Source organism: Leguminivora glycinivorella, chromosome 7 (assembly GCF_023078275.1).
Source record: "Leguminivora glycinivorella isolate SPB_JAAS2020 chromosome 7, LegGlyc_1.1, whole genome shotgun sequence".
Taxonomy (NCBI): Eukaryota; Metazoa; Arthropoda; class Insecta; order Lepidoptera; family Tortricidae; genus Leguminivora; species Leguminivora glycinivorella.
Window position 1 is genome coordinate 17,078,963 of NC_062977.1, and position 21,275 is coordinate 17,100,237.

The 21,275-nt window shown below is 36.0% G+C and overlaps 2 protein-coding genes across 4 annotated transcripts in view; both read left to right on the forward strand.

Moving 5' to 3' along the window:
- LOC125227959 (activated Cdc42 kinase Ack) overlaps positions 1–11,423 on the forward strand; it is a 55,722-nt gene extending 44,299 nt beyond the window's left edge. The window contains exons 8-10 of the mRNA XM_048132377.1: positions 4,289–4,495; positions 6,468–6,587; positions 7,149–11,423. Of these exons, the coding sequence (XP_047988334.1) occupies positions 4,289–4,495; positions 6,468–6,587; positions 7,149–8,320 (1,499 nt within the window). The 3' untranslated portion in view covers positions 8,321–11,423. The remainder of the gene's footprint in view (positions 1–4,288; positions 4,496–6,467; positions 6,588–7,148) is intronic.
- A 6,376-nt stretch (positions 11,424–17,799) lies between these two features.
- LOC125227969 (receptor-type tyrosine-protein phosphatase N2) overlaps positions 17,800–21,275 on the forward strand; it is a 38,275-nt gene continuing 34,799 nt past the window's right edge. For 2 of the 3 annotated variants that reach the window (XM_048132388.1, XM_048132389.1), the window contains exon 1: positions 17,800–18,185. The gene's annotated coding sequence lies outside the window, so the exon portion shown is untranslated. The remainder of the gene's footprint in view (positions 18,186–21,275) is intronic. The other variant, XM_048132390.1, reaches the window with a different exon arrangement.

Consider the following 21,275-nt stretch of genomic DNA (forward strand, 5'->3'; position numbering starts at 1 on the left):
CCCCAATAAACGTTTGTATACTGAATTAAAATGTACGTTATTGTTATTGAAACACGTTACAACTCACGAAAAACCGTTATTGACGTATTATTTGTTCATCTGAAAAAAAACCATATTTAGAAAAAAAACCAAGGTGCTCGGTTTTTTTTCATGTTTTTTTTCATAATTCTGAAAAAAAACATTTGGTTTTTTTCTATTTACAACCCTAGTGCTGACTGACCGTCGCCAAATTTTCTACATTACTCAGATCCTATTTTACTGATAAGTTTGTGAAAGGTATCATTTGAAAGCATATTATGCGTACTATCTTTATTTCTAATACTTCAAGTCGAAAACTGTAGAAGTTTACAAAATATTTGATTAGTAATATGTGTATTTTACTGTGCATGAATAGCATTGGCATTGATAAGACACGCTTCTAGCTCAATAAATTATAGTTTTCCGCAATTGATATAATAACAAAATAAACGGAAAATGTATGACTTGCACAAAAAATAAGTTTGGTTTGTATTGCATAGACAATTAATTTTAATTTGTTCAGCTCACCTACTGCGCACCATCATATATAAATAGATGTCCACCGTCGTTGCCTTTTGTCATGATTTTTCAGATTTTATTTCACTGATCGTATATTCATAATAAATATAATTTATCACGTATCGAATTTACTTATATACTTAATTGATCAGTAAAATAAAATCTGTAAAATGATGAAAAAATTAAGGCAACGGCGGTGGACATCCGTTTATATGACGATTGACCGTGCGCAGTGGGTATGGTGGACAAATTAACATTAATCGTTTAAGCAAAACTAACAAAACTCATTTTTTGTAAAGGCCATACATTTTGCGGTTCATTTCGTTATTATATCAATTGCGGAAAAATATAATTTATTGAGCTAGAAGCATGTTTCACTCGTATCAGTGCGAATGCTATTCATATACCTACAGTAAAAATACACATATTGTCAAATATTTTGTTAACTTCTACAATTACGACTAAAATTATTAAAAAGTAACGATAGTACGCATAATATGCTTTCAAATGATACCTCTCACAAATTGATCGCTAAAATAGGATCTGAGAAATACATAAAATTAGGCGACGGTTAGCACCTATTTACGTCACGGGGGTGCAGTGACACCTGCTAAACCAAATTCGTAATTACTTGGTTGTATAATATCATACATCAATAAAACTTATATTTTTAGAAAGCACATGAAATGTCCTGTAAATCTTATAATAACATTATTTGCGGTAAAGTTATTGTTTATTGGTCATGCACCAAGATACAATCTTAAATTATGAAAACGGCAACGAAAATGGTCATCCATGTATATGACGGTACGCAGTGAGTATGATGGATAAATTAACATTAATTGTTTATGCAATACCGACAAAACTTATTATTTGAAAAGGTCATACTCACAGGTCATAGGGAAATATTTCGCCGTTTATTTTGTTATTATATCAATTGCGGAAAAAATATAATTCATTGAGCTAGAAGCATGTTTTACTCACATCGGTTCCAATGCATATTTTCAAATATTTTGTTAGCTACTACAGTTACAACTAAAATTATTGAGAACTAATGATAGTACGCATAATATGCTTTTCAAAAGATTCCTGTTAAATAAAATAGGATCTGAAAAATATAGAAAATTTGGCGACGGTTAGCATCCATATGTGGCCGGGCGCTGTGGCCCCTGGCCTACTTAACCATATTTGTAATTACTTGGTTATATAATATTATACACCAATAAAACTTACGTTATTAGAAAGCGCATGAAATTCCGCGTAAATCTTATACTAACATCAATTCCGGAAAAGTTGTTGTTTATTGATTAAGAAGCATTTTTTACCAGTAGGTACTTGTGCGACTCATGGTCTATAAAACACATATTTTCAAATATTTTCTAAACAGCTACCTTTATGAGTATAGTTATTTATAAAAAAAATATAGTAGGTTTAATTAGCTTTGAAACGATACCTCTCGCATATGGATCCGTAAAATAGGACCTCAAAAATATTGAATAATTTACTACGGTCAGCGCCCATTTCTGCGACCGGGCAGAGTGACTCCTGCTAAACCAAATTCGTAATTACATGGTTATATATTATCATATACCAATGAAACTTATATTTTTAGAAAGAGCATAAATAGATGCGAAAATTTTATAACAACATCAATTGCGGTAAAGTTATTGTTTATTGAGTTAGACGCATTTTTTTACTAGTACTTGTGCAATTCATGCGCGATAAAAAAACACATATTTTCAAATATTTCTTAAACGGTTACTTTTATGAGTATAGTTATTTAAAAACAATTAAAGTAGGTTTAATAAGCTTTCAAATGACACCTCGCACGAACAGATTGGTGCCATAGGACTCGAGATGTGAATAAATATCTATGATGGTCGGCCGCCATCTTTCTCCCCCCTTTTTCTCAACCCGTCCCCCCCTACTTAAACTAAAACAGGTCAATTCGTAATCTGGAGATAACGAGGGACACATCCATACCTGTTTTAGGTATTTAGAAGAGATGTCGACGACTTTTTGTAAAAGAGGTCGTTTGGTCCCTGACTATTTTAAGATACTTCTCAAGCTTCACTTTTTATCTGATCTGAGACTCATATCCCCTATAGCTGGCATGTATTTTGTATTATATGTACGTATTTGTATGTTTATGTATTGTATTTTATTTTTCTGTGTGTACTTGTGTAGTATATTGTTTTGTGTAGTATAGTTTGTGCTAGATTTCCTCTAAGTCTACATTTAGTACACCTACTTACAAGGTTAAATTTATTATTCTCCGCTACCTAGGTTGTCTGGAAGAGATCGCTCTTTAGCGAAAAGTCCGCCTCTTGTTTTACCTCTTAAGTTGTTGTTTATACTTACTATGTTGTTTCCTGTATTGAGGTGTACAATAAAGAGTATTTGTATTGTATTGTACTTCCGAAAGACTTATTGGTACGAGTTGGAGGAACCTACGACTTCCGGATTAAAAGCAGAGCACTCAGAGCAGGCTCTTACGCTAGGTATTATTTTTATTATTTTTATTTATTCAAAGAAAATTTTACAACATTACAGCTTATACTTATTTATATATAGGCCAATGCGCTGTAAAATTGAAAGAGTTAAGCTAATAGTATAATTAAAATAAACAAAAAGTATAAGCACTCACACACAAATAAAACAATACAGCATTATTAAAAAAATAGCTTACAGAAGCGTATAAAACGAGAGCGAAGTTGTCTAAATCTATCACTAAACAAATCATTAACGCAATGTCACTCGTGGTAGGCTGAACTGTGCAAAAAAGTATGGAATTAAATTTGAAGCATGAATTTGTCTCCCAACTAGGGTTGTCTTCTAACTAAGGTTCTGAAATTCGGCGGCTTTTATACCTAACCTGCGGTTTCAGTACCTACACCGCTGGTAAATATTGCGTAGTATGAAGGCGGGCTGATTTTAGTACTGTTACTTATTATGTGCTATTGTGCAGTTAGCGCAGAGAATCGCTAATCTATGACTAAGTGGGGATTTTATCACGCTGTGACTGTGACTATTACATTAACGCGCTTGGACAAATCTGTCGCCTAATGCAGTCGATATGTAAATGTAAGGATAACCCAATGAGTACTTTACCTTTTAGACTCGTTATTCTTGGGGAAAAGTTTATCCTAGATCCGGTGATCTGCAACCAAGTACCCGTATGGAATTCCTAAATTTTGCTGGTCCAGTAGGTGTTTTTTGAAATGAAATTTGAATGAATTCTTAGTTTTAAGGCATCTTAATGGTGGAGGGATATTATTCCAGCACTTGGTTGCGACTTGCGAGGTACCGGAAGCACCCAGTAAAGGCTACAGTTTTGTGTGGATGTGTTGATATCTGAACATGCTTTAATGTTCGACTCATGTTCAGATAATTTTGTTGTCGTATCTGTGTACATGTAATCGAATGACTGTACCTACCTATACAAAAGCCTCAATTCTGACATAGGACTTCTGCAATTTTAAATCTATGGGCATAAACTGTAGGTAATACTTTAGCGGCCTTTTTTCCGCTTCTGTTTAAGGAAAATTACCTTATCCTATTTTAATGTATAAATTGCGGTCAAGTCAATTATGGTGGTTTGTAACCACAATACACTTTCTGTAATAGTTTTTATAATGGACTTGTTAGACGAGACACATTTACTGTGCCAGTTATTCTTTTACAAATAAATCGGACTAGCGATTTTTGTCACTGAATGTATGCAAAATGTAATTAATATTTTTTATCGCAGCTCAAACTGCAACATCGCCAGTCGCATCAGACGACACAGCGGTGGTACTACGAAACAAGCGAAAAACGATCGAGTCAACCCAACCGCCGAGCACACGAGCAGCGAACGCTGGCAGCAAACAGTTTCACTACAACAAACTTATCAATGATCGCACGTTAGCGTTGAAGAAGTTGGAGCGAGGAGCGCATTCGAAAAGCTTGTCCCAAGGTACGTCACATCAGATACAGCGCTATGGAACAAGAAACAAGTGACGAACGATCAGCTACCGAGCACACGAGCAGTGAACGCTGGCAGCAAACAGTTTCACTACAACAGACTTATCAATGATCGCACGCTAGCATTGAAGAAGTTGGAGCGAGGAGCGCATTCGAAAAGCTTGTCCCAAGGTAAGTCACGACAGATATAACAGTAGTACTACGAAACAAAAGACAATCCAATCTACATGACACTATGGTATAAGAAACAAGTGACGAACGATCAGCTACCGAGCACGCGGGCAACGAACGCTGGCAGCAAACAGTTTCACTACAACAAACTTATCAATGATCGCACGCTAGCGTTGAAGAAGTTGGAGCGAGGAGCGCATTCGAAAAGCTTGTCCCAAGGTAAGTCACGACAAATACAGCACTGGTACTACGAAACAAAAGACAATCCAATCTACATGACGCTATGGAACAAGAAACAAGTGACGGACGATCAGCTACCGAGCACGCGGGCAGCGAACGCTGGCAGCAAACATTTCACTGCAACAAACTTATCAATGAATCGCACGCTAGCGTTGAAGAAGTTGGAGCGAGGAGCGCATTCGAAGAGCTGGTCCCAAGGTAAGTCACATCAGATTTAGCAGTGACATGAAACGAGAGACGACTGTTTTAATGTGCTGTGCTAGCTAATTATTATTTATTCGATGTTTTTTTTATATAACTTGACAAAGCAATGTTCATTTATTTTCTTTTAGGATATAATTTTCTCCAGTGGGTCTCCAATCTCCATAACTTGTTTATTTAACTTGTTTAAAATTATCAAGCAGATCAATAATTAACTGTGCTAGCGGCAAAGAATTTGGAGCGCTAATGCAATCATAAATCATGACATTCCTTTTCAATCAGACACGTCATTTGATACAATTATAATGTGAATAATCGTTTTTGTTAAAATTAAGTCATATGATACCGGTGTTCATGTCCATGAAAACGAAGTGTAACTGTCTAACACGCGTGGGCAACGACGGAAACAATCAGTTCAACTACACTAATGATCACAGGCTTAAGAAGCCAAAACAAAGTCTAAAAAAAAAAACGAATTATAACTTCCTCGTTATGGTATTTTGAAGTGTAATAAAAGCATAAAGGTACATCGGGGCAAATCTCGACTGAGGGTCAAACATTGTAAAACATGGCAAAAATTGAAATTGTAGCCAACACATTGTAAACAATGTTTGCATTGTTCAGTAGAGTGTTCACCGGTTATATATGGCAGGCGTGTTCTGTGGCTACATGTAGAACTTAACATTATAGTGTATTAATGGAAAAAATGGATTAGTTACAATAGCCCCCCAATCGAGATTTACCCCGCTGCCTACTACCTTACCTACAAAGAACGTCAAAAATTATGTTTAATACGATGTTTCCTAACAAAAAGTCACACTTTATCCCTTGTCATAAAGGACCCTTTGACAGGGTTATTAGGCTTTTTATTAGATTTCGACACTTTTGGAACCAAGATGTATAAAATGCTCACTTATCTCGAATCCGTCTGGTGACACTAAGTATAACCAAAGACATAATTATGTAACTCCGTATAGACGGATAAAGTCTAAGAAAAAACGTACCTCAAAACCCTAGGACCTAGAGAAAAAAGTACGGTGGCCTAGATGGCGTTACCTTTGGGGAACGCTCGGCTAGATGGCGCTAATATTAATATTTGACATTTTAACACATATCAACCTAACAATTTGGGCTAAATTGTCAAAACTGAGGTTCAAAAGTTTTAAGCTTTAGTCGAGAGATAGCAGTCTATGCTTTGTGATTACACATTTTACTTTGACAGTAACTCTCTGTAATACTCGATCCACTTTGGTATAATCAATCAATTAAATATTTCTTCAGTCTTTAAATAGCATTTAAAACGTAGGAACTTGCTGAATCTATTTTGAATGTAGTTTTCTTATTATTTGCAGTGAGAACAGACCTCCTGATCGACTTGGACATGCCGCCAGCGACGCGGATGAGCGTGCCCGCTGCCAAGACATCGACCAACATGTCTCTATTGGATGAACCCATTGATGTGCCGGAAGCGAGTAAGTTTTATGAAAATGATGCATATTTTTATAAAAAAATTATAAACCTAAATAGTTGTATTATTTATACATGAGCTCTAAATAAGGCAAGTTTGTGTCCATTGTATTATTATGTCCGACATCACTTGAAAACCGATGGCCCTCTTTGAAATCTCATGGGTGGTATTAAATATGCTTATGAACAAAATGTGGGATCTTTTGTATACGTAACTGACTGACACTGACTGCTTCGATTGGATGCTGATGATTGTAGTATTTTCGCATTCTCTACGGAGGCCTGCTGGATGTGTGCGAATTTATCCATGCCTTTCTCAATTCTCAATTCTTATATTGCATATATTTAAGCCGCCATCTTTGATTTTTGTCTTTGAAATCCTTCCTTTATCCGATATTGGATCGGATAATGTGTAAACGCACTTAGGATGGCGAATAGCAACATCTAAGAATACATCTTAACAGGCACTGGAGTCCCAATTTACATTTTTTTTGTATTGAATATGATTATTAGATGCCCAAAAAAACTTAATTGGCGATTAATCAAATTTTGTTGTTTTCTTTCAGATCGATTATCTGACTGGGGCGAGCCAAGCACAGACAGTCTACCAAGCTACTCGCAATCTCTCCGAGCCCAAAGCGCGAATCTCTACGGAGCCAAATCTCTAGATAACCTATTCCTATCCCAATCCCTCAGTGAACCAGACCCTTTCGACACATCCCAGTGCTGGCCCGTTACACCCCCGACCCAACCAAGACCCAACTATAGCTTACAAGGTGAATTCAGTACTGTACACACCCAAGAATCTCATACATACTCGAATAATTATACACCATCCACTAGTTCTACTGTAGATAATATTTATAACAATGCACCCGCCTATCAAAGTAGCTCTAGCTCTAGTTTAGTTCTTAATACCGGCAGCGTGACGCTTCCAAACAATTCTAGTTATAACCGGTATGGCGCTGTCCCTAATAATTCTAACTACGGAACGGTTCCAAACCCAAGTGCCAACTATAGTATGCTTCCTAACAACAGTGTTGTACCTAATGGGATATCACACAGTTCAAAAGCCCCCTACGGATTACCACCAAACAATACGTATTCAAACTCGTTTATAGAAGAAAATGCATCATCAACCAAGACCGTTGCAGAGGCTCTAAGAGACATATCCTTGGACGATAAAATCTCAGAGTCTCTCAATCTGAGATCGAAAAACACAAATAGCGAAAATATTTACGCAAATCAAAATGTAAATGACGGTCCGTCCACGTCAGCCCCGCCTGCTTCGAGTCGAGATGCGTTCGGTATGCCGATCTACGGAAACTTCGACGCTAACCCAGCCCAACAACAGTTTATCTTAGAAACCGAAGAATTCTACTCAAAACGGTCAAGCAACTACGACAAGAACATCTTTGTACCCGAAAACGAGAAAGAAAATGAGAAATTGCAAAATTTCAACGAATCAGATAGCACAAAGAAATACTTCGCGTCGAAATATGACAGTTCTTTTTATTCGGGCGGCAGTTTTAGCAGCGCTTCGACATCGCGGGGGAATTACAACTACACTGTTCCGAATGACGCTTCCAGTAACATTTACTCGGAGATCGGTGACACTGAGAGCTTGTACGGTGCAAGTGGCGGGTATGCCAACGCTCGATTGTATGACGTGGTGTATGAAACTGCTCCGCCTCGGCCACACCGCCCGGCCCCGCCTTGCCCGTTCCAGCCTAAATAGTTGCAATCTTTACATAGTCCCTTACAATGCAAATTGAAATGTTAATTATTACGATAAGTGTTTGCTGAAGATTCACTGTACATAGAGGTTGAATGATTTGCTGCGCTGGCGTGCCATTGAGTACGAGTAAAAATGACTCTTGCCCTAAAATGGCACGACATTTCAATTGATATTTTCCGTTCTCTTTTTGTATTTTCTGTTTGTTTAATTGATAAAGCCAAACCATTGATGTTACCGCAACTCTCCATCGAAATTGCCTCTAAAAGTACGGACGGAAAGTTTCCAAAATTCTGAAATTTTCACATAGGAAAACTTCGGAAACTTTCCATACTTTGTATGGACGAATGTATGGATGGAAATTTTCCATTTTATAAATTTAAATTCCCTTTATTTTTCGTGAAAATTTCGTGAATTTTTCAAGAAATCTAAGATTTTTTTGGAAAGTTTGCACATCACTACCTAAAAGTAACAAACTGTATATATGCTATTGTCACCTGGCATCAAACACGGTTAAGATTTAAGTAATTAGAATCCTAGATAATGTACTGGGGTTATTTGAGGCAAGTACAGTCCAGTTCAGTCACCTGGCACACGGGAACAAAAATGTCTAAACACAAATCTAATACATATATGATTATGAGAGTTAAGGCATGCTCATTAACGCCTCGGTGTGTATATGTAATACGACTGTACATTGCGATTTATTGATGACAAATGAATAATAGAATGACGAATGATTATGAATTATTCAAATTAATATCTTCACATATATCTGGGTAATGTTTGCTGCTATATTTTATATGACAATGGATAGTTTTACATTATGTCTCCATAGTATTTACGTTTTACTCGAACATCACACGGTGCCTCACTACTAAGTACCTGTTAGATTAGTTGCTAATATAATTAAGATGTGACTCTTTTGCAACTTTGTCTTATTTATTCAAATCCATGTTTGTAACGTCAATAACTATGATTTTAAGGATTGCATCATTCTTAAGGAATGATTAAGATTGAAGTTTTTGATGCAAAAATTTTAGATTTTTTTCCTAAGAACGATAGTCTTCTAGTTTTGACACCGAAATAATTGGTTGTACTTAATAAATGCAGCTAATAATAACTGTCCTATGATTTTGTGATTGTATTATAATTATAGTATTAACCTTTGGAGATATTATGCGTTGATATTCGTTGTAATACTTTTTGTGCGTTTTCGCAAACCTTTTAAATCTTTAGAGTTACATCATGTATGTAGGTAGCTAAATGTATTAAAATAAAGAGTAGTTAACGATAAATAAATCCTGGATTCAAAAAGGCAGAGGCTAGTCCCCAATAATTATGTATCAACTTGAAGATTTTAAAAGATAATGAGATGGTGAAAGAATAGTGGTTATTAATTTCTGAAAGTCGTAAAATAAGGACACCCTGACAAGGGTACAAAATGTATAAGTATAGACTATTTTTGACAATTATTGTTTAAATCTTGTTGTTATCTAGAAATATATTCCTTCATATGAATCTACTTTCTGTGGTATATGTGAAGTGTATTTCAATGGTAGTTATAAACGCAACTGTCCGCTGTGCGGTATCTTTGCGAAGTTAATTCTAAAGTGATATTATAAGGGCGCGGACCGAACGCGCGCTTTTAGCGGGACGGTGAACGTTGCGATCGCCGCTGTCTAAAACAGATCCATTCAATTCTATAAATTTTGATCATGCCGCACGAACAGTAGTTCATCACTCCGCGGGTCGCCCAGTTCCGATCGGCACGAATGAAATGTATAGACTTGAATGAAACTGGTTTAAACGACAGCGGTTGCCACTTGCTCTCCCACCGGCTGCATCGCTTGATGCGAATCGCACCGTGCATTCAGTTCGTAGTCTTAGGAGTTTCTTTATAACTGTTCAATACTATAGTACAAGTAGCGGCAAGAGACTAGCGCTCACAGTTATTTCGCAGAAGTCAAAAACTGGTCTCTCAAGGGGTTACAGGGGGCGAAGAGTATGTGTCCCCATATGCAGCTGTCCCCTCCACATTTCACTCAGCGCTAAACTTGCGTGCCGCTATTTGTAACGATTACGCCTCGGAATCAGCGAAACGGTATGGGCACTGGGCAGATTTACCAAGGACTTCTAAACAAAACATTGATGTTAAAACTGTAAAGTGAAAACATTTTCATCTTTTAATGATATCTCTAAATGTAATATTAGTTGAAAACTTATTGTTGAAGCTATTATTTTCTGCATTTCAGTCTCTTATTTCATGAGCGTTTGTTGAGTGGGATCTGGAGATCATTGGATGATGTTCATGATGTTATTTTGTAAATATTCACTTGTAAGGGAGAGAATATTGTCAGGTGACATTCAAAACTCATTCATTACTACCACAAGTTCATAGCCATATTGAGCTGTATAAGTACCGTTGTAATGTCGATATTTGTTTTAATATTATTTAGTAATTAATGATTTTTTCCTTTCACCTGACGATAAACGTCGATATAAAGGTATAATGGTGCAATAGAACAACACATCACAAGAAATATTCATTTTGAAAATGAAAATCATAATAACTAACATGAGATAAAAAGGTTTCAATTGGCAAGTCATTGCTTTACAATTTTAAGGTGTGCATGGACTTTTAAGAGATGACTGATTATTTAAAGTTTGTGCCTATTTATTGTACAAATGTATCAAATTAGTTATTTTCTGACTAAGTAGTGTGATCGCGTTTTTTGTCTAAATTTTGTCTGAGGGAGATACGAGATTTGAAGACGTTTTGATTTATAACATAAGATATAAATAACGTTCAAAATATTATTTATATCTGATGTAAAGAAAGAATGTAAAACTGAGATAAATGCGATCATGCTATAGCCAGTCTTTTACCCCTATTTGTTGAAAGTGCTGACTCCACACTCAATCGTTGGTTTAATAACTTCAGTAGATAGATATATATCGATTTGATCGAGTAGCGAAGTATTTTGGGTTATTAGCGCGAGTGTGGGAGCAGCATTTGGTATGTTTTTACGGAGTGTCTATAAACTGTACAGTGCTAAAGTAAAAATAAGTGGATTAATAAAAACTTATTGGCTTCGTAATATTTGTTTCATTACTTTCATTATTATCTCCTAATTAATCGCCCACTGCTGCCTATGCCTCCCTTCGCCTACGACGCGTGGTCTGCTGTTTCCAACCACTCACTGCGTTGTAGTTTTAATTTAGCAACGAGTATCTTGCTCAGATCTTAATACAGGTGTTTCTCATCAAAGTGGAGAAAAAAAAGTCTGTTTTAAACCTTTTGGCAGCCCGGCCTTGTCATTTTCTATGGCAGAACTCAACCAGGATTATTAAACTCTCCAAGGTGAGTTCTTGAATGCCTATTCATGAGATTAATTTGAAATAAGTACCTACTCCGACGGCCGCGCCGCTATGGGTAATGAGGTAGAGCTATAACGTCCTACCTTTACTAGTAACTAGTGCTAGTTAATCCTTCGTCTGTGTTTGATAAGGATCCTAACATAAGGCGTTGGACTTTAAAAATGTATAACAAAGTTAATTTTTTTATGACAATTTTTTGACAGACACAGACGAAGGGTTAATAAAGTACCGTGCTACGAGTACACCTTTGACCGTATAGTATGCGTTGCATTCGTATACACAAGTCCTCCACTCACGCAAGATGTAAGGAATTACTCGAGAGAACGCAACTAAGGACCCTTCAACGGGCGCAGTTGGTCCTAATTGTAGCTAAGCCCGATTGTAAGCCTCATCAGGAGGGCGAGTAAGTACTACTAACTACACTTAAGTAAGCTCGCGAGGTTAAGTAGGTAACCCAGAATAACCCAGAATCCGTACTGTAGTTACTACTGTTTCTAGTTATTCCAGTAGGTAAAGTAATAGCAAGTAATAGTATACCGAAGTTGCTAAGCAGGCGAGATGTTCATTTGTTCAAAGTTACCTCGACGCGACTTTATTGAATAAGAGGGTGTCCACTGTCCAGGCCATTTTGAGCGCCTTGCTTAAGGTAACTGTCCCATATTACGGGAACTTAAGACGTTTCCTACTTTGAGTGAGGATTGTAAAAAAAATGTGAAGTTTCTAGTCGTGTTAATTATTTTATTTTAAGGATAAGTCTTCTACGATGGATTTAAGACACTATTTTGCATCGTAACTTCTAATTTATAGAAATTACCGTTGTTTTACTTAACCCTTAGTTTGTCCATTATTCCGGGATACAATTTTGGTATGGCTTCAATTCCGGGAGTCGTTGTACGTAATTACGGGATACCTTTAAAGTCCACGTTGTTGAAGCATAATGTAAAAAACGAATTAAAAAATAAAAAATATTGTTTACATAAATATATAAATGCACATATCGTTTTGATAGATGCTTATACAAAGTGTATTTTTTATAATTGGCAATGTTTTGATGGGTTGGGGTGGGATGGGAAATATGATATTTTACGGTATAACTATTGTATGATATAATGACAGGGTGTTATAAGTTTTACTGTCTGTCTAAGGCATCGCTTTCGAATGGATGAACCAATTTAGATTAGTTTTTTCGTTTGAAAGCTGAATTAGTCGAGAGTGTTCTTAGCCATGTTTGATGAAAAACGCTTTACAATGTCAATGTCGGGGTTTTTTTTTTTCAAAATTTAATTTCAATCCAGAAGCTATTGCCGGTTATAAAAATTGCACGGTACTCGTGAAAATTTCAGTTTTGTGGTACTGGTGATCACTGAGCTACACCGTATACATATATGGTGGTGATACGTTATTCAAGTATGTATATATAAATAAATAGTACTAAATAAATAAATATTATAGGCCGTTCTTACACAGATTGACTGTCTGACTAATTTGTACTATTTTATATTTATATATGTCTATCCTATTATGTATTATCCTCATGTAAATTTTAGCTTTCTAATAGTAATAATGATTGAGCTAAATCGTAGACGGACTGACTGACGGACAAACCAATATGCGGTATAAAGATTTTTAGCTAACTAAGGAAGTTTAAAAACATAATAGTCGGGTCTCTATACCTTAATTTGTGTTTTTATATTTTAATATACTTTATATAGGCATACCGGAATAAGATACACTCATATAAAGTCGTGTACTTAATTACGGCAGTCAAAACGAAGGCTATATTAAAAGACAAACAAGATTTTTTTCTTAGTACATTGGAAGATTATATAACAATTATACTCAAAACATCGAAATAAGTAACCTTTGTGCTTTAATTTTGTGAAATAAAACAAATTTAATGTCGATGCCACACTCCAATATTTCGCGCGTATTACTCAACGAGTATACATTTCGTACTCAATTATGAGACTAAAATCTAAAAAATATATGTACCGTAATTATGTCACTATAATCTGTAATCTTTACTCAATAAATTTACATCAAATATATAAATTTACTTCACCGCAAATAGTAATAAAACATAAAAACATTGCGGACTGTGTTTCCGTTATTCCGGGATACTCCCGCAATTATGTACACCGCGTCAAAATGGTGTACATTATTCCGGGAGCGGGTATTTTAATTAAAATATGCTTTAAATTAATTTGAAAAGATGATATAAATGTCTTTTAATAACTATAAGACAATTATGATACAAATTTAATATAAATAAACTTACCCGCATCACAGTAAACCCTTAAGAAGTTCCGCTGCCGCGTTAAGCTCACCGTCAAACACGCCCATAGAAACCACTGCGTGGTTGCGACTGACGCGTTTGGAGGTACCTCACGGCTTCAAAAGATATGATAGATATTCGAAAATCGACTTTTTCGGTTCTATTTGATCTATGGTTAATAAAATACTGCCTTAAATTAAGATTTTACTGATAGTTTCCTTAGTTTGCGACAAAAACCAAAGTATCCCGGAATAATGTACCACATTTTACTATCCCGGAATAGTGTACAGTTACCTTAGTGACTTCTGCTGTTGACTGTGCAATACAACATTGCCTGCAGCACGTGCTTGAAATTTAGAAACAATAGTAAGGAAATTTCGAATTAGCAGATGCTTCTGCCTGTGCTTCTGCTAACGAATCTACATGCACGGATTGCAGAATTTGCAGATGATGCCGGTTCAAGCCCCGCCCGAAGCGTAAATGTAGGGTTAATATAAAAATATAGATTTGTTAGCACTGTCAGCATAAGTTTCTGCTTGTAAATAATTAGTTTAGTATGAGTTGAATAGTATAGGTTTTTTCCTTTAATATAAAAATATAAAGAATAATTTTCTTTTTCCCCTCACTAGCTCGGAAACACGTGTTTTGTCCTTTAATACCATCGGGTAAAAACGCATAAAATCCATTTAAAGTAATTTGACCTTGAATATAGTAATTTTTTCTGCTTTAAAATTGATAAAAGTGAGTGAATCTAGCGATGACGATGTTTTACCACCTGTGGAACTACTGGAAGCAGTGATAAACGCATTTTTTGCGTTGTACTTGTGCTTTACGCACGATTATTAAACACTCAAAAGGACGGAGAGAACTTGAGAACGCTCGGGAGATTAATTTCACGTAAGTACCTACTATTTCGGCCGCAGTTACTGTGCGTTAACGACCAATAAGGTAAACCAACGAACATGGTTGGTATACCTGTCATCAGCAGTGATCGCAACTATGGGAGCAAATCTTTAAGAGGATACGGTAGCGAAAATGCTAAAATAGAAAGGAGCCCCCCTTTCAACTTGGGAATTTTAGTTAAATATATACAAGATTTATCGAAAAAAAAAGAACAACTCAGTCAAAAGATGTTTCAAAAAAATCTTTAAAATCGAGGTTCCGCTCTCGACTCTTTCCTCCTTCAAAACTTAATCAATCGGAAAACTTTTAATTCAGAATCGGCTTCCTGCAGTATAAACCGAAGTAACCGAACACGAGTTATTATATAGTAAAGACTTAATTAGTACCTGTTGCGGATTATTTCGTTTGTAGGTATATAGTTGACAAAGCCTGTAGCTGATTTGTTTTATGTCCACTTAACGAAGTCTGCGCTGCTGATCACGAACTATTTTGTTTTTATTGTATGGGTTTTGGGTTTAGTTTTAATTTAGGATTTTTTTATTGTATTTAATTTGAAATGAAGACTTAATTAGAAATATAATGATTTAATTGCAGATTTATACGTAGCTTCAAACCATGTACATACTGTTTCGTAGGGTACACTCATAACTCTCATAAGTCATAAGCATGTGAGTAGTTGTACGTTTTGAAAAGAGGCCGGTCTGCTATGGGTCTCGATCTTTTATTCACCTAACATTGGCGCAGTCGCTAGGATCCTGTTTTTATTCATTTCCTTTAACTACAAGGGAAAGTTATTTAGGTAAGTTACAATGATGTATCTAAGAAAGTAGTGTCTTATACACCCTGTTTTTATTGAATTCCGTTAACTTTAAGGGAGAGGAAAACACAGAGAAAAAAAATCATAAGGCAAAATCTTCAATGAATGGCGGTGTTGTACTGCTCGTTGCTATGGCAACGCGGTCAAGCGCAAATCGAGATGGCCGTCACAATTTCCTGCCAGATTGCAAAATATAACGATTTATCTACGTGAAATTTACAAAATAAATGTAAAACACACTAAAATAATTGTAAAACATAAATAAAATGCATGTTTCATACCGTATAATATTTTTTTTATAGCTTAATAGACAAATTTTAGTTGTGCAAAAAAAATCCTCGGCTGATTGAAACATCCTTTGCCTGAAGTATTATACGGATTGTATTAATTATAAAAACGAAATCCATATATTATTCCCTTGGGAATAAAATAGTACATTATTCTTCAGTACACGTAAACGCAATGAGATCTGTAAACAGTAAATATGATGAAATAGTACATTGTGTAACAAGGGGAGGAAGTTGAATATTACTAACGAGAGTAAGTTGAATCGCGACGGCTTGCCGGAGCGATTTAAAGACTCGAGTTAGTAATATTCATACTCCCCGAGTTACATACAATGTTTTTCACCACACTCGCAATGTAAAAAATATGTAAATAGATGTAAAAAAAGTTAAGTACGGTACAAGAAATTTCATTATTCCCTTGGGAGAACGATTTTTCTATAACTCACGCTCCGTCTCCGTGCAATAGCACATTTAAAGTGCGGGTGTGATGAAAAATATATTTAACCCTAAAAGTCCCGGCATACTTGTACAAGTACCTACATATTATTTTCGAGTCTTGAACTCTTGTAATGTAGAAATTTCAACATGTATAATATAATAGTGCGGCCTCTATCATTTACAATAATTATTTATTACGACATGAAAATGGAACACTTATTATTTAATTTATCATGTGTGAAAACAATGAAAAAATGTATTTAATTAAACCTAAAAACAAGTATTTTTCGGAAGGAAAGACGAAGAAACTTCAATTGATATTCTTTTCTCCACAAGGATTTCAAAATATATTAAGACTAGCTTTTGCCTGCGGCTTCGCACGCGTTAGAAAGAGACAAAAAGTAGCCTATGTCACTCTCCATCCCTTCAACTATCTCCACTTAAAAAATCATGACAATTCGTTGCTCCGTTTTGCTGTGAAGGACGGACAAACAAACAGACACACACACTTTCCCATTTATAATATTAGTATGGAAGTATTATGGATTAGGTGAAATGTACCGTTAATTGAGACCACTTTTTAAAATTATAAATCCAGCCATAGACTAGCCCTTTAAATACTACCTACCACAAATTTGTTGGCCTAATAAACCAATATTAGGATTAATAAGTCCAGATAACAGGGAAAGTCGTATCAATACAAAAGCATCGAGACTTCTAAATACCTAAATCCATAATATTAGAAAACTGTAAATACTACTTTATAGTACCTAACTGTTAAAACTGTGCGTGTTCACAGATAAAAGAATATCTAACATTGGAAATGGAACTGGAAAGGCCAAGGCCACACCAACTACGCTACTCATACCTACGAAAAAAGCTCAAGATTCCAGCGAGGGGCCTTACAGACTCAAGTGCTACGAGCTACGTGGGATGCTACAAATCGTAGAGGTATCTACGGAAAAATATTTCATAGGTACCTATTTATGTAACGGTAGATACACCTATCTTGTTTCATCGGTATAATTACTCATTTGTCTAAGTGCCAAGGACATTAAAGGCACTAGTAAGTTAAAGCGACAGGCACTGAATCGAATGTAACACAAAACCGCCTTATCGTAACTCGCATAAGCATAGAGATATTCACAATAAATACATTTGAAAACTCATTAAACTATGTGACTTATTCTCAAGCAATAGAGTACAGAAGTGATTAAGTTTTCAAACATGGATACTGCATTTAGGCTAAAAGTGTCAGAACAGCGTCATTAGCATTCGGGCGCTGTTTACGCGATAACCGGCGTGTGGGCGACACCCGGCTAAGTACTAGGACACGCTCAAACAAGAATACCATCCAACCTTAGCATTCATTAAAATAGTAACGGCGCAGTAATCGAGGGCTGGGCAATTTACCCACATATCTGCCGGAGCCATATTTTTTCGAAGCCCTTTTTATCGCGCCAGCATTATTAGTGTCCGAGTGAAGTGCTTCGAGAGGCTCAGTGCTAATATCGCGTTATCTAATGATGATTGGTGTATAACATAGAATCGGAACGTTATGTGGGCGGCAGAACCGCCGCATGTGAATGGACGGCTCTCGGATCGATAGAGCTCAGTGCGCAGGCCCGCCTTACAGAACACAGCTGGTGGCTTCGCATCCTTCTTCCAACACTTCCACGAACCCAACCGCGTCTCAGTGCCTGTTGTGAAAATAAAAGTGCCTGGCAGATTGCGGATATGTTCGCGACCTCCCGGCGGCTCTAAACGGTGCGTACACCACACCCTAGGCCACACAAACTGCCCGCTCCGCAGCTTTCCGCCGCACTTCAGTCGCCATTGCCAATTATTTCGACGCGAAACCTGTTACACGACCCCTGAACTAATTATTATTATGTGGACGCGTTTGTTTATCAACTATAAAACTATTAGTGAGATCATTTAGCTTTAATAAAGGCATACGAGATTCGTAATCCATAATTATGCATATCAGTTTACGTATTTTGTTATTCGTTGCGTTGGAACTTGATATATCGATAATGTGGGTTATTAATAGCACTTAAGGATTGTTGTACAGGCTAACATGATGAGCATCCTTAGGTATTGTCTGACAGTGGAAGAATCATTTTACATTGATGTAGGCAGCGGTTCGGATTGTGTGGGAGGAAAAGGGCATGGGTGCCTACGTCAGTGGTCCCGGACCGATGTACGTCACGCGCGGGCCGCTGGCGAACAGTTCTTTGAAAGATTTATGGATTTCTATTGAAAGATTATGGATATATACCACAATTTATTAAACTCACTATAGAAACATTCATACCTTTGTTTAAAACTGCCTTACATTTGATAGAAAGTTATATTTATTCATAAAAAAATACCTAAATATACACATATTCAACCTTAAACATAATAACATAAAATTATAAAATATTAAAAGCTAAGAAATATATACAATAAAGTAAATACATTAACTAAACTAAACTATGTACTAACTTAAAATTAACTTACAAATAAAAAATACTCCTTACATTTTGTTATTAAATTTGAACTTTACTTACGTTGGTAGAAACTAAAAACAGGTTGTTTGGTTGCTCCCAATTAGATATAATGGATAAGGAAACCAAAACGGCTACTCATAATATTTCACGGAAGAATATGAAATAGGAAGCTTGAATTACTTTTACCACAATTTATGACTGTCCCTACAGCTTAAAACCTCCATTAACGCAGTATCTAAAGACCAGGCTCATTGATACACAAATAGTAGGTACATTTACTAAATTTCTCTAAATACTTTGAAGTAAACGTCATTCAAAAAGATATCATATCTACATCTACTTGAATATTTCTAATTGTTCTTAGGTATATATCTGCTAAAATAGACATATTTTATTCCCTTAATTTTTGTACAAAGTTGACGGGAATTGCTGATCTGCTAAAATAGACATATTTTATTCACTTACATTTTCTTTGATGTTGTCTTAGTCCTTTAACAAAAGTGTAGGTAGTATATGTAGGTACCTACCTATCTACTGACGTCCTGTGAAGAAGTTTATATCCATACTTCCATACTAATATTATAAATGGGAAAGTGTGTGTGTCTGTTTGTTTGTCTGTTGTGATTTTTTAAGTGGAGATAGTTGGAGGGATGGAGAGTGACATAGGCTACTTTTTGTCTCTTTCTAACGCGAGCGAAGCCGCGGGCAAGAGCTAGTAATTTAATAACTTACCAAATTTATTGGACTATTCGTCACATTGTACAAAATGATCCCTCCAGGTAAAATGATCCCCCGTCGTTTTCGAAAAACCAATTTTGCCATCTATGTAAATTTGCAAATTACGCCTGCCCCATGACCACCACACCAGATGTAGGCCAGTCCAAATTGAATTTTTTGAAGAATTAATTCCAACTAAGCTGCAAACCATACCTTCATTTGATTCAAACTTAATCCAAATGTGTTTCATCCCGGTAAGGGTATTTATTAGTGTGATGAGCACAGATTTGTTCCTGAGTCATGGATGTTTTCCATGTATATATTTAAGTATTTGTATATTATATATATCGTTGTCTGAGTACCCACAACACAAGCCTTCTTGAGCTTACCGTGGGCCTCAATCTGTGTAAGAATGTCTTATAATATTTATTTATTTATTCATCCTAGTAAAGTTCACCGGGGCAAATCTCGACTGGGGGACAAATGTAACTGATCCAATTTCTTCATGTTTTACAATGTTTGCATTATTAAATAGTTGAGTGTCCACCGGTTATGTATGGAAGGCGTGTTTAGTGGATACATAGAACTCAACATCATAGTTTCATAGTGTAATAATAGAAAAAAAACCGTCGTCTCGTGGCGTCGTAGGCGAGAGGCTGGCAACCTGTCACTGCAATGCCACAGTTTCGTTTTCTTTTAACCCCTTATTTGCCAAGAGTGGCCCTGAAGCTTTAGTAGTTTCGTGTGCTCTGCCTACCCCTTTATGGGATACAGGCGTGATTGTATGTATGCATGTAAATAAAAAAAATGGATTAGTTACAATTGCTCCCCAGTCGAGATTTGTCCCGCTGTACCTTAAGTAATTGTTGAAAACTTTGTGCTCTTTTTCAGTGTCTGGTTTATCTCTAAAGCGGCACGCCCATCAGGTTAGGTAGAACTTCTTAAGAACCAAAACTACTTTAATGAAAGTCGTAATAAACTTAAAAAAAAATGAATTTCATAATTTTTGGTGCAATGATTATAAAATTTGAAAACGCTTTTTTTACCACTGTGTGATCCACCAAACCTTGCTTGTCATTGAAATTGATGGTAAAAGGAACTCTTACACGGGGTGCTTGCACTGGAAACACAAGGAAAATGTATCTTTTTCCACAAACTCAAAAAACACTGATTTAGATTCTAAAGAAAGTATTTCCAGCTTGCTGGCAATTCTCCTCTGAAAAGGTATTTTATATACGCTAAATTGTTGATCTTCTATGTAGTAGAGATTTCGAAGTAGGATTCTAGAAAATTCTAGTTTTCTACCTAATTAAAGTACGCAGGCAATCCGCTCATTATTTACAAAGATCGATAATACTATTAACTTATTTATAGATGTAATGATACCGTATAAAATCCGCATGCAGCTATTGATCGACGCTACCTAGCTTTAATTGTGGTTTTCCATGGCATAAGGGTCCTAATGCTTTAAATCCAGTAAGGACAATTTCTTCAAAATTTAAATGAAAGCTCGCCCTTATTACAGATGAAACGTTAGGACCCTTTCGGTATGAAATGACACAATTTATATTACCTGGTGGAACTTCATTAAGATGTCGCTTTATCAGAGTGACATGATTTAATATTAATTTCAAGAATACATTAG